The 14,419-nt window shown below is 43.3% G+C and overlaps 1 protein-coding gene and 1 long non-coding RNA gene across 4 annotated transcripts in view; one reads left to right on the top strand and one right to left on the bottom strand.

The window, feature by feature from the left end:
• The window catches only part of LOC100758657 (baculoviral IAP repeat-containing protein 1b), a 106,155-nt gene extending 96,322 nt beyond the window's left edge, over nt 1-9,833 (top strand). For all 3 annotated transcript variants that reach the window (XM_035440525.1, XM_027401630.2, XM_027401631.2), the window contains 2 exons: nt 2,786-2,950; nt 8,362-9,833. In XM_035440525.1, coding sequence (XP_035296416.1) covers nt 2,786-2,950; nt 8,362-8,726 — 530 coding nt within the window. In that variant the 3' untranslated portion in view covers nt 8,727-9,833. The remainder of the gene's footprint in view (nt 1-2,785; nt 2,951-8,361) is intronic.
• On the bottom strand, nt 2,775-4,485 carry LOC113834154. Its single transcript, XR_003482524.2, has 3 exons — nt 4,386-4,485; nt 4,008-4,184; nt 2,775-2,909 (listed from the first exon to the last, which is right to left on the bottom strand). It is a non-coding gene; the product is annotated as an uncharacterized LOC113834154 (long non-coding RNA).
• Nucleotides 9,834-14,419: the final 4,586 nt, after the last annotated feature.

Here is a 14,419-nt window from a genome sequence, read left to right as displayed (position 1 = left end):
TAAACCAGTGTTACACTGTGTTGTTCTGGGAATAATGATGAGGGGGAAATGTCTGTGCACGTTTGGCACAGACACAATTTTTAAAATTGAACCTGTAGTTGGTGGAATGTGTCAATACAGAGGGTCAGCTGTACCAGCTGTGCTGGTCCTTAGGGGGACATCATGGTGATTGATGCTCAGTGTCACCCCAGATGCCATCACTGTTGGTCCCACACATCCCAACACTTGATCTCATTAAATGCAATGTTGTCAGACTCACTGGCTTTGTAGAAGAGAATTTGGCCATGATAGCACTGTGTAATTTCATTGTCTGGCAACCACTCCAAATATGCTATGTCCTTTTTGTTTCAATGGTTTCAGAATAAATATTAAAACTTCTATTTAGTTTAAGAAAACTAAACTGTGATAACTATATTGAACAAATTGATAGGTGTAGAGAGTTTATATACTTTTTTTGAGTTAAAAAAAAGTTTAGAAAAGCAATGTGCTTACCTGGCAGACATTAGCAGACTAAAAAAAAAAAGTAGGGAGATAAGGCTGCTATCAGATACAGAGCTCTGTCTTCACAGTGCTTCCCAGACTTTAGTGTGCATAAGAAGAGGCCCCCTCCCTTCTGTGGAGGCAGCTGCTGTGTGTTTGCTTTGGTTTTGGAGGTGCTGGTAGTCGGGTGGGGTAAAGCATCAGAGACAACATCAGGTCACTGTCACATGTCACAGGTTAACTATGTAAAATGCACACTGACTAGAATAAGAATCAAGTTTCCCCATTGCTGGAAAAGAAAATTACAAGAATAAAACAGGCCCAGCACAGGAAGATTTGGTGGACTTGGTGGAGCCCTGGTTGGGGGCCCTACCCTGCCTGGGGAGTGGCGGGTGGATGGGGTGGGGGGTAGATTGGAGGTGGGGGAGAAGGAATGGGGGTGGGGGGAGGGAGAGGGAGAGGGAAAGTACATGTGAAAATATTAATAATTTAATAAAAAAAAGAAAAAAAAAGAATAAAACAGGAAACTGGTTAGCCCTAGACATAAGGAAGCAGGTATTTGGATTCTTGTACCCAGCTTGGAATGAGGCCTTAATGAAGTGAATTCTTTTTCCTTTTTAAAAATGAGTACATATTTAGGATTTTCCTCACAGAGGTCTGTCAAACTTACAGATTTTTTCAAGAAAAAGGCTTGGGAGGTGGCTCAGGAAGTGAGAAGCCTAGCACCAAGGTTGACAACCTAATTTGGATCCCTGGGACCCATGGCATGGAAGGAGAGAGAGCCCACCTCTGCAAGCTGTCCTCTGCCTCTAACCCCCTAAACTCATACCATGCCACACATATGTCAACAAACATATACACATACAATAAATACATACAGATACAATTCAAGTTGTTTTTAGATGTCAGGCAGAAAGAACCACAAATTGGAAATATTGGTGCAGACTTGTTTGTTATTCCATAAGCATACATAAATGCATAGATGTATATAGAAATCTAGGATTCTATACACAAGTAGCTCTTGGGACAGTCACGTGAGAGACCAGAATGCACTTTACTAGTAATAGACACCAGTGCTCAATTGCTCACTTATTTTCTAATTTAAACAGTTCTGTTTTCTGTACACAGAGCTAGGATAATTTCTTTCAGTGGGTAGATGTTTTAAGTAACCCATTCGAGAAAGATCACATAGAACCTGGGAATCCCAGCACTAGAAGGATGAGACAGGGGATTTAGGAGTTCCAGGCCACCCTGAGCTATAGAGTAAGACTGACTTTTAAAAGTCCTAAATAAATCATTTAACTCAACTAAATGAAACTTCTATCCCATGCATACTAATATAACTATGTCAGTAGTTTAAGTAGATATGACAAGAACAAGAAAGTCCCTGAGATTTCATAGGTGGCTCAGGAGAGCAGCTGGCTACAATTCTTGCTTTGTTGCTATAGAAACAGTGGCTGCGTGAACTGCCCAAATCCCTGGACTTGATTTCTTTTCTTTTTTCTCTTTCTTTTTCTTTCTTTTTTTTTTTTTTTCATTTTATTTATGTCTGCATGTACACCTGCAGGCCAGAAGAGGGCACCAGTTGTCATTATAGATGGTTGTGAGCCACCATGTCTGCTAATTGAACTCAGGACCTCTGGAAGGACAGCCAGAGCTCTTAACCTCTAAGCCATGTCTCCAGCCTTGTCCTGGACCTGATTTCTAAACATCCGTTCCTAAAAGAATCAGAGTCTGTGAAAACACGGTTCGTTCAAGAACCAAAATGGAGAGCCAAAGATAAATCTAGAACATTGGTCCATGCCAGAAAGCTTTCAAAGTTGTTCCTGTGGGGCCTCAGCAGTAGACTTAGTGATCATGGGATGCATAGTGTCCCATTAATCAAGAGCGAACTTGGGAAGGAAAGCTCCCACGGTGGTGGAGCTTGCTTTAGTGCCAGTGTGGGTCCTCAGCATGGAATCCCTGGGTGATAGCAGGAGTTGGGATGGTAAAACAGGGCATGGGGTGGAGGCTTCCTGGAGTCCGTAGAGTGGCCTGAGGCCAAAGGAAGGCTGGCTGTGGGAAAGGAAGTGGAAATGGAGAGACACATGGACTTGTGTGAGGAGACAGGTTGGGGGAGGATGGAGGGACCAGTGCAGAGAGCAGCAGGGAGCAGTTGTGTGCTGACCCCTTCTCTCTGCCTTGGAGAGGACAGTGACCAGGAGGGCCTCTGCTAGGTGGGGCCTCCTAGACTGCAGAATGTCCAGGTCATCAGCTGCTCATGAGGGGACAACCATTGAGGATGGCTTTGTGGTGTCTCCCACAGCACAGGCTCTGGGTTCTCTCAGGAACCTCGAGGAACTGCTCCTTCCCACTGGAGATGGAATTCAGCAAGTGGCCAAACTGATTGTCCAGCAGTGTCTGCAGCTTCCGTGTCTCCGAGTTCTTGCCTTTGTAGAGACATTAGATGATGACAGTGTGATGGAAATTGGTGAGTTTCTCTCAGGGAAAGAGTTTCCCCTTGTGCAGAAGCCAGCAGCATCATTGGAGCTGCCTGTTGCAAATGTCTATAAAAAACATCTCATTTCCAAACCATCCAACCTACTTCCTCATGTCCGCTATCTTGCCGCCCCTCTTGTGCCCTTCTGCAGATTTGGGTTCATCCTGGGCAGGCCTGGCAGGCCAATAGCCTCTCTGGGGAGCTATAGAAGCCATCCAGTCTGTGGCTGGTCCTCACTCACCATGCTAGACCAGTGTTTTACTTACTCTTCACCACAGCCCAGGCAAGTCTGTATGACACTTGGTGTTTCACAGTCCTGTCAGGATGCTCTTTTTGTTAGCACGTATTTACAATATGTTTCGGAAGGTGTGAAAGTCTACAGGTCCGTGCTGAACAAGACTCTCCAGTTCACGGTCTTGGGGATTTTGTATCTGAGTACAATTAACCGGCATTGGAACACAGACTAATGCCAGAAGCTGAGGTTCAATCCCTAAAGCAATAATTAACCCATCTCTGCCACCTTGTCTAGCTTCCTTACAGCTCTAGTTTGCCTTTATATCTTCAAGCTAGCTGCACAGCACATACAGAGCTGTGAGATCTTTCTGGTAGAGCATCGAGTGCTCTTCACCTATGGTGGCACTTCCTGCCTTACTCTCACTTCCTGTATACTAATATGGGGGTCCAGCACTCTCTCCATGTCTTTTTCCTGCTTTAAATCTATGCACCTGTGTTTAAAGTGAATCTCTTCTACAGTTACATCGTTCGATTTTACAAGTTGAATCTAGGAAGATTTCTGTTGATAAAGCGCTTGTCTAGCATGCCTGAAGCCCTGGGTTTGATCCCTAGCACAACATACAAACAGGCATAGTGGTCAGAATGGTACACACCTGTAATGCTAGCACTCAAGAGGTAGAGGCAAGAGGACCACCATTACCCAGGTCATGATCCTTGCCCACATAGTGACCTAGGGGCCAGTATGTGCTACAGGGGACCCCATCTCTAATCAGTCAAAATCTCCACAATCACCAAAATAATAAATGATGCAAACCTGAGGTTGCAGAAATGGTTAAGTCTGTAAGGCGCCTCCAGTCCAGGCATGAAGTGTCCGTGTGATATGCAGCAAGCTCCCAGGAGGGGGCGCCAGGGAGCTGAAGACAGGAGAATCCATAGCACTTATTAGCCAGCCAATCCAATTGGATCTTTGAGTTCCAGGTAAAGTGAAAGACTGGTCTCAAAAACGAAGGTGGAGAGCAACTGAGACGACATCCATCACTAACTTCTGGCCTCCACAAACACCCACACATACATTTGCATCACACACACACCCCAACACCCACACACACATACAGAAATTTTAAAATAAAAATACAGTCCATTACTCTTTTATTCACATTGAATATACTTGTAACTACAGTTGAATTTTTACCTTATTTTTTTTTTTTGTAGTCAGTGACTGTTGATTATTAGTCCAGCCTGGTCGTAACCTTGCTGTGTAGCCCTCAGTGGCCCTGAACTTTCCATCTTCTTGCATCAGCTCCCCTCCCCCCAGCTGAGATGGCAGGGGTGAGTCAGCCCTCTGTGCATTTTTATTTGGTATTGGTGTATTTCTTCCACAGGACATATGTGGGTTTTTTTCTCTGCTTATATGCTTCATCCTATACTTATTAATTACACATTCTCTTTTCCTCCAGGGGGTGGTTAGGTAGGGTCTATTCTGTAGCCCAGGCTGGTTTCAAACTCACACTATGTAGTTTAAAAGCCAATTTAAGTTGGCTTTTAATCCATAGCCATCCTTCTGCTCCGGGTTCAAGGCTTTCTGCATGCGGCCATGCATAGTTCCAGCTCTACATTTTTCCTTTTTCAGTATTATCTTGGATAATAAAATTTTCAATTTGAATAATATAAATGAATATACAAATGAATACTTTTACCACTTTATGAGTCAGGTAGTTGTTCCTGGGATGTTTAAGTTCCATTTATCTGGGTTGTCCAGATGGCTTAGCAGGTAAAGGGCTTACTGCCAAGCCTGAAGACTTAAGTTTGATCCCATAAAGTGAAAGACCACAATTGACTGTGTTGGACCCAAAAGTGAAGTCCAACTTTGGGAGACACACCCCACAGAGTCACTCACAGGACCCAAGTTCGATGCAAAAGCAAAAGGATTTTATTCCAACGCATTGGCGTCGTTCCCTGGGAAGAGAACGGCCCCAAGTTTTCAAAACAGGCAGTTTTTATGTCTTTTTGGTCATTAGGCAGGAGTATGACAACATATTGATTGGCTGTAACATACATGAGTCATTCTCTGATTGGTGGGGAACTCAACTTACAATTTTGCCCACGAGGAGTTTGGAATGTTATTTTGGTTTTTACACCTACAAGGCCATGGGACAGCTAGTGGTTTTTCTGGGAATTTATACTTATTTTCAAAACTTGGGTGCTCTGGAGCATGGTAGCCCATAACAATTTTTAGAAACCAGACAGTTGTTGAAGATAATAGAAACTAGTAATAATAACAATTTCCAGAGACTGGTCATCATGACCATTTCATGTGATCTTTGTCCCAGAGCTGTGTGTGCCCAGAGTGGTTTTTAAATACACGCTGGTGGGTATCAGGCTGGGCTTGAGTTGGGGTCTATCAACTGTTCAAAATTGTTCTCTGACCTTCATATACATGATGCTGTGGTGTTTGGACACACACACACACACACACACACACACACACACACACACACACAGAGAGAGAGAGAGAGAGAGAGAGAGAGAGAGAGAGAGAGAGAGAGAGAGAGAAAATATTTACATTACATTCACCTTCTACCTTTCTAGATGTCATTTATTTTAGTTTCCACCTTGGTTAAACAGTTCTGGGTTTAGTATTCTCAAACTAGATTTGTTTATTCGTTTATTTTCTATTGTTTTTGTGACAGGGTCTTGTATGTAGCCCAGACTCGTAAAAATCTTGCAGTGACCTTCCTGCCTGTGTCCTGAGTGCTGGTGTCCCTGTCTCTGTGCCTGTTGCAATGTATTGATTCATGACTGCTGTTGCCCCTGGGCACCGCCCCCATTCACCGGGGCCCTTTTCCTCCTGCCTGAAGGACTCTGTTAGCATTTCTTCTATTCTGGGACAGCTAGTCATGACTTTCCTCCCATTCTACTGATATGGAAATAGCTTTTGCCTTCATCTTTTCAATACTTTTCTAGAACATTCTATTTGGGAATTACTTCCACTAAGGTTTCTGGCCGGTATCATTTCTTTTGTTTAGTGTCTGTTCTGAGTATTTTCATGATATGATGTCCTTAAGGGTGAGATGTCTTTTTCCATAACTCAGTAGCTTTTAAGATTTACTTTTTTTTTCTAACCAAGTCACACTATGTAGCCCATGAAAAACCCCCAGAGGCTCAGGCCCCCAGGATCTTGGTCCAGGACTGCAACGACCCAAATCATCGGGCAGAGGTGAAAGCTTGATGCAAACAGCACAAGACTTTATTGTAGTTGTTTAACAAGCTAACCCCATGTTAGCTCAGGCCTTTCATCCATCCACCATGGCAGATGGCTAGGAAAGATGGTGAGAAGCCACTGCATAGAGATTTTATAGGGCAGCGTAAGGGGAGTGTCTAAGGGTACGCACAGGCTCAGGATTGGTGTGCCTCCAGGCTTGCCCTGTGTTGACTGGTCAACTGGTTGTTATGGCCCATAGGCCCTCCCAGGGCGATTGCTGTGCTCTGTGAGTCATTGTTGTGCACTTGTCCATAAAGCACACCCAGAGCCATAAAGCATAGCACCACCAGCTAACTTCTGATTGGTTCCTTGCCACGAGACAGGTATCTGACCTCCTAGTGACCAAGGCAAGGTCAGGCAAGCACGTGTTCGGCTGTTATGGCTGCTGAAATGGGGAGCTGGTCCCTTCAGCCCAGACTGGCCTAGAACTTCTGATATTCCTGCTTCAGCATCCTGCTTTGTGGCAGTCAACACAAACTTTGTTTTGTCTTTCCAAAGTCCATATGTTGAAGTCCTACCCCCAAAGTGATTGCATTTGGAAATAGTTATATCCACCAAGCCAACTAAAACAGCAGCTGTGTTCAGCATGGTTAGGGGTAATTATTTTACTTGGGTTATATAGAACTGATGGAATCTGAGGCTGGACAGCCTTTTGTCAGTTTTAGGGCATTCTTAGCCAATACATTCTGCCAAGTACCCCTTCATTGTTCGCTTCTGCATACGGTAGAACTCAGTCTGATTAGGGGTCTCGGAAGGTCAGGGGAAGTGAAGTTACTGCTAAGACCTCATATAAGATGGTGGAGGCCCGGCTGGCAGCGGAGGCACTGGGACATTTTGAATAGTGAAATCACAGGTGTCCTAGAACCCGGTCCATTTGAAGAACTTTTAAAAACCAGCATAAAAGTGTCTGGTGTGAGAGGCAGAAGTTCCTTGAAGAAGCTGGAGAGGAAAGGAAAGGTCCTGCTGGGATGGGCTGCATGGATGGGTCTCTTAGAGACATTGGATTTCATCTTGTGACTACTCAGCACTGTCACTTTGTAAATGCTATTTATAGTGGTGGTTCCAGGTGTGGTGGCACACACCTGTAATGCCAGCACTCAGGAGGCAGAGGCAGGCAGATCTCTGGTCTACACAGTGAGTTCCATGCCAGTCAGAGCTACATAGTAAGAAACTGTCTAAAAAAGTGAATATGCAGAATAGAATAGGGAACGGTTTTGACAATTAAAACTGGAGCAAAATCCTGCTAGGTCCCCACTCCCAATCATGGACTCTTTGGGTTGAGACCTTACCCTGTCCTGCCTCCATTTCCTCTAGAGCTCTAAGTAAACAGGAAGTCACTGTTGAAGAGCAGTCACAGTCAAAGGGCATGCTTTTAGGACTGTCACCTTCTGTTCTCTGCAAAAAGGGAGACACTGTTGGCCACAATTTCTCAGCCCACTATACTGTAACCTGTTCCACAGCCAGGCCCAGCTTTGATATGTCCTCCTGTGAGACCAGAAGAGAAAGCCATATTGACCAGACAGCCAAAATTCTGTGTGCAGCTTCCTGGCTCCTGTTTCCTCCTTGCAATTTGGTCAGGTGGTTTCCTATCAACCAAGCAACTCTCTGGTGTTTTCAAAGAATGATCTCTAGAACATGTTTAAAGTCAAGTGTTGTAGTGTATGCCTTTAACCCAGATGTTAGAAGGCAAAGGTAGACAGATGTGAGTTCTAAGCCAGCCTTATCTACATAAATAAGTTCTAGACCAGCCAGGGCTGTATAGTAGGACCTGGTCTTGGGGTGGGAAGATGCTGAGCAATCCCTACTCTCATTGGTGAGTATGGGGTGAGTTACAATAACCTTGTAGGCTTTATTCAAGTCCTTGGCATTTTGTCTTCCTAAATATTTTGGTTTGCTCTCTTTTCAGCCAAGGGAGCAACCAGCGGAGGTTTCCAGAAACTTGAGAACTTAGATATTTCAATGAATCACAAGATCACAGAGGAAGGGTACAGAAGTTTCTTTCAAGCCCTGGACAACCTGCCAAACTTGCAAAACCTAGATGTTTCCAGGCATCTCCCAGAATGCATCCAAGCTCAGGCCACCACTGTCAAGGCTCTGAGTCAGTGTGTGTCCCGACTGCCCAGCCTCACCAGGCTCGGGATTCTCAGTTGGCTCCTGGATGAAGAGGACGTGAAAGTGGTCAATGCTGTGAAGGAAAGGCACCCTCAGTCCAAATGCCTGATTATTCACTGGAGGTGGGTAGTGCCCTTCTCTCCTGTCCTTCAAAAGTGAAGGATACAGCTGAATATTACTGTCAGGTCTAAAAACCCAATTTTCTAATACAGTTCACTCTAGACAAGCATGGTGTAATCCCAGTACTTAAGAGACTGAGACAGGAGGATCAAGAGGTTGAGTCCAGACTGGGTTACATCACAAGACCTTAGTTCAGAACCAAATCGTTCACTATTACGTATACAAGAATATTCCAAAACTATCAGGCTGGTAACTGAAATCCTGCATGCCATCACTGAACTTATGAGCTATGAGTCCTTCTGTGGTCCTCCTTTGACAGGGGATGTCCTTCTGTATGTATGTTTCTCTCACTGGTTGATGAATGAAGCACTGTTTGGCCAATAGAGGCAGGGGATGGGCAGGACTAGGAGAAGAGGGGAATTCTGTAAAGGATAGGCAGAGAGAGACCACCAGAGGAGACACCATGGAGTGGAAGAAGGACCCTTCTCTGACAAGATAAGACCACATGGAAATACTTACTGGAGAAGGGTCTGAATCAGGCGGGACAAGAAAAGTGCCAGCAACACTCCTGTCTGTTGAAAGCCTGCATGCCCACACTGAGCTATGATGAAAGTCCTTGTATAAGGTCTCCCTCCTGTATAAAGACTAGAGCTTCACTGAAGTTCATACCGAGAACCTTCCATTGCCAAGATCAACAGGAAGTGGCAGGGGAAGGACCATTGATCTGTGTAAAAACCATAACATGGAAGGAGTGTTTGATGGAGGTAAGAAATGGCCAGTTTATCTGGGCGGTGGTGGCACATGCCTTTGATCCCAGTACTCGGGAGGCAGAGACAGGTGGATCTCTTGTGAGTTCGAGGCCAGCCTGGTCTATGGAGTTAGTTCCAGGACAGGTTCCCATGCTACACAGGGAAACCCTGAGTCAGGCCCATCCATGATAAAGCAGGAACTGACTTTACCACAGGATGCAGATGACTCTTTCCAGGGCTTTTGTGCATTCACCAGCTTTGGTATGGCCATGCTTGCTTACACTGTCTCTCATCCATTGCCAACGTGAGGAAGACATTGGGCTTAGAGAAAACTGCTTTTGTTCCAGAGGCTTCTGGGAGCTACATATATTATAATAGCTTTATAATTTTTTGAGAATTCACTGTTTTGTGTGATTTAATCTTGTAAGGATTTCTGGGTATATTAATTCTATTGTGTTAATTGTCATTTCACAATTGTCACTGCTGTAGAGGCGGTGGGATCTGGGAGAATGGAGCCAATAAGTGAGGTGGACTAAAGTCTCATTCAATAGCCATCTTTATTCAGAGCATCAAACAACTTACACTCTGAGGGTTAAGAGAGGTCACCTGAGTAATGTTCTCTTGAATTCAAGCTGTATACAATAACAAGGACAAGCTGCGAGTGGTAAAGTCATGTTTTTCTAAAGAGCAACAGTTCTCAACCTGTGGGTTGAGACCCCTTTGGGGGTCAAACAACCCTTTCACAGTGGTCACCTAAGACCATAGGAAAAGACAGATATTTGTATCACAATTCATAACAGTAGCAAAACTACAGTTATGAAGTAGCAAAGAAAATAGTTTACCTTTGGGGGCACAACATGAGGAACTGTATTAAAGGACTGCAACATTAGGAAGGTTAAGAACCACTCTAAAGAGGCACATAAAGGATTTAATTTAAACATTTAATTGAATAGCAATAATGAGTAATCGGAAGTAAACTCACTCCTATCTGCTACACCTGGGAGGAGAATGAAAACAAGTTTCAAAAATGATTCCATGTTTTGGAGAAAAGGAGGTCACAAGACTCTTGTGTGGTGATACCCTGCTTGTACAAATGAAGCCTGTCTGAAGGTCAGAGGATGGAGCTTGCCACTAGCTAACCATTGTGGTCTGGAGGTCTGTACAGACAGACAGGAAGTGAGACAGCTGGGCAGAAACAGGATATAAACAGGGAGAAACAGGAACTCTCTCTCTTGTCTGCTGAGATGCTAAAGAGGTGAGGTGTGGCTTGCTCCTTCTTTCCTCTGGTCTCTCAGCATTTTCCTCTATATCTGACTCGGGTTTTTATTAATTAGACCAATTAAGAACTCCATTTACACTCTTGTCTTATTTTCTTGGAATTTTCTCACAAGCACTCAGAATTCTTACACGACTCTATTCTTAGACCATATTCTGATACAAAATGTATATAGAAACACCTATATATCTTAAATATATATGCCTTTTATTTTTCAGTTATCCTACAATAAATCTTGGAAAAGATTTCTAAGGTTAAAAATAAAAAATAATTAGTATTGGTTATCTCTGAGAACTGAGGTAAGCAGTCTTAATTATTTCCTCCCTTTTGTATTTTATTTTATAAATTGCCTGTTACTTTAATATTTAAGGTAAAAATTCAGGCTTGAGGTGTAGTTCAAAAGTGCATGCCTAGGTAGTATTCCTGAGGCCCTAAGTACAATCTCCAGCACTGCCAAAAAAATACCTAAGAAAAAAAGCATGAAATTTAAGTAAGTTAGGGCTGGAGAGATGGCTCATCAGTTAAGAGCAGTGGCTGTCCTTCCAGAAGACTCGGCTCAGTGGTTAAAAGCAGTCTTGGTTCTTGCAGAGGACCCAGGTTCAATTCCCATCACCCCATGGCAGTTTGCAACCATCTGTGACTCCAGTTCTAGGAAATTCAACACCCTTTTCCGGCCTTTCTGGATACCAGGCAAACACATGGTACATACATATATGTGCAAACAAAACACCCATACCTATAAAACAAAAAAGTCACACACTCCATACCCTAACTCCCTGGCTCCTCCAAATGAGCTGTTTTCTGAACACTGCCTGCACCTTAGAACGTCTATTTCATTTTTAAGGTAAAAACAAAACAAAACAAAACCAGGAAGTCAATATTTTTATCAAAGTATGTTTATTAAAGCAACCTTTATTAAATCATAAATAATATATCACAATTCCCCTTTTTGTCTAATACAAAAAGAAGGCTACAACTAACATAAGAAAACTATATGCAGTAAGTACAGTAAGTAAATAAATATATACAGGCAATACGTATGTCTAGTCCATTTGCATTTGACAAATTCAGAGAAAATACCTCATTATATATCCTATCTTGGTGAGTTCAAAGTCTTGTATCTAATTTACTTTCTATTCTAATTTGCATTATCAAATTATCCTTTAATGTTTCTCAACCTTTTACACTTTATACCTCTTTAGTGAGTTTCTTTTCTGAGTCTAGTAAACAATGAAAACTATAACTATCTAGTCTTCAACTCCCTCAGAGACCCTAGAAGGAAATAATATTAACACATGGGGCACAACTGAAACAAGTAACAATAACTATAAACTCATTAAAAAATAGATACTAGCTGGGTGTTGGTGGCACACGCCTTTAATCCCAGCATTTGGGAGGCAGAGGCAGGCGGATCTCTGTGAGTTCCAGGCCAGCCTAGTCTCCAGAGCAAGTGCCAGGATAGGCTCCAAAGGTACACAGAGAAACCCTGTCTCAGAAAAAAAAAAAAAAAAAAAGATACTAAATATGATTTTATACTAAGCTCCAAATATAACAAAAGTCTAGAAAACTCTTCCAACGGAAGAGTTCTTCACAGGTGCTGGTAAGTGTTCTTTCTTTCGTGCTTACATCCTCTCCCCCAAGCTTTTGCCTCCTCCATCCCCCCAGAACAGCTGTCTTAGCATCACCAGCAACCTCCACTTCGGTACATTCAACGACTGCATTGCGGCCTTAATCTTACTTGTTCTGTTACAAGCATCTGAGCTACCGATAGGCTCATCACAGCCCTCTAGGGAACACCTGCTTCATCTGCCTGGGCATCACTCTTGGACTCCTCCGAGAGCTTCAGCTCAACCCTCTGCTGTTTCTCTTCTATCCAATAGGGGATCTGAGTTCTCCTGACTGTAAGTGCGCTCCCTGGAGCACTCCATCCAGCTGATGGCTGTAAGGCCCATGCCTACACTACCTCCTCCCTCTCCAGCTCTAGCCCTGGACTCTATGGATATAACCCTAATGGGCACCGCAAACTTCACATCTCCAAAGCTAACTCTTAACCTTCCCCTTCACTGAAGTACTCTTACTGTACACTTTCATCTCTGGAAACTCCCTCTTGACCCCTTTAGTTGCTTAGGGAAGCCCTTGGAGTTATTCTTAGCTCTTCTTATACCACATACAATCTTCTGACAAATCTGGCAATTCCACTTGCAAAATACAGTGGATTCCACATGGTTAGCTCGCTTCCGTGAAATCTGTGGTGTATTTTCTCCATGCAGTCGGAGGATCCTCCTGGAGGGCAGATCATGCTCTCCCTCTGCTGCCTCACCATTCTCCACTGGATTCCCAGCTAACGGGAAATGCAGTCAACCCCACAGTGGCCTGTGTATGGCCAGCGGCCTCCTTCTTGTCCTCGAATATTCCACACACACACACACACACACACACACATTCTTATACAAAGGCCTTTGCTGTTGCCTTTTCCTAGGATGTTCTCTCATGCCATGGTTTGAATATTTCTCAAATATTCATATGTTAAAATGCAACCCCCACTGTGAGCTACCAGGAATGGGAACTTAATCTACTGTGTTTACAGCTGGGGCCTTTGGAAGGTATTTAGGATAAGGTCATCAAGATGAATCTCCCATTGAATCCTAGTGGCTTCCTGTGAGGCCAAGTGTGAAATACACACACACACACACACACTCACATGCGTGCATATACACAAAAGTGCACATATACACAAAGCACACACAAATCATGCTTGTTGCCTCTTGCAATATTATGCAAATTCATCAGCCGTGAACCTCCAGAAGCTGAGCCAAAATCAATCTTTCTAACCACCCCAACAGGCTACTTTCCATTGTGTGTGACAGATGATAGAGTGCATGTGTACACACGAGTATGCATATGCCATGTCCATGTGCATAAAGGCCAAAGGTCATCACTGGTGTCTTTGTCACTGCCTGTATTACTCCCTTGAGAACCTGGAACTTGGGGGTTTGAGGGTAGGCTAATGGCCAGCAAACCACAGTAATCCTTTTGCTGCACCTCTCCTCTGCCTACTCTTTCTCCATTGATCCATCTCCACTGGACTCCCAGCTAACAGGAAACGCAGTCAACCCCACAGTGAACTTTAGTTCAGCCTTTTTCTCTGTTGTTACTGTATTTCAATGTGGTCTCATTATATTGGTCAGGCTGGTATTAAATGACAAACCATACTACCTCAGCTTTTCAAGTACCTGGCCTATACTATATGCTAACATACAATGTATCTAGTTTCACAAAGAGCAATTCCCAACATTTACAAAAAGTTGAGAATTTTCCAGAATGAATAACCCCAATCCAAATAAATGTATTGGGTGATAAAGGGAATTAAAATTAATGTTACTGTCTAATATCTGGCTAGAAGTTAACCAGATATATTAATAATTAATTTTAACCTGCAAATGAACCAATTAATTTATGCCAATGCCCACTGTGGATTCCACATGGTTAGCTCGCTTCCGTGAAATCTATGGTGTATTTTAATCCATAATAGCCAAATCCATAATAGTCAAGAGTCAGTCATAATATTCCCTTCTAAAAGCTCAAGTCATATTTTGCAAAGCCACTTACTAGGTCCTGACTATTCATTTAGTAATATTTACTTGATGGCTAATATGCTAGGCACATAAGGAGCCTATTTAATCTAGGTAACCTAGACAAAACTTAGG

This window comes from Cricetulus griseus, chromosome 2 (assembly GCF_003668045.3).
Source record: "Cricetulus griseus strain 17A/GY chromosome 2, alternate assembly CriGri-PICRH-1.0, whole genome shotgun sequence".
NCBI lineage: Eukaryota > Metazoa > Chordata > Mammalia > Rodentia > Cricetidae > Cricetulus > Cricetulus griseus.
Note: the sequence above shows the minus strand (reverse complement) of the source record. Positions and strands in the feature narration are given on the sequence as shown.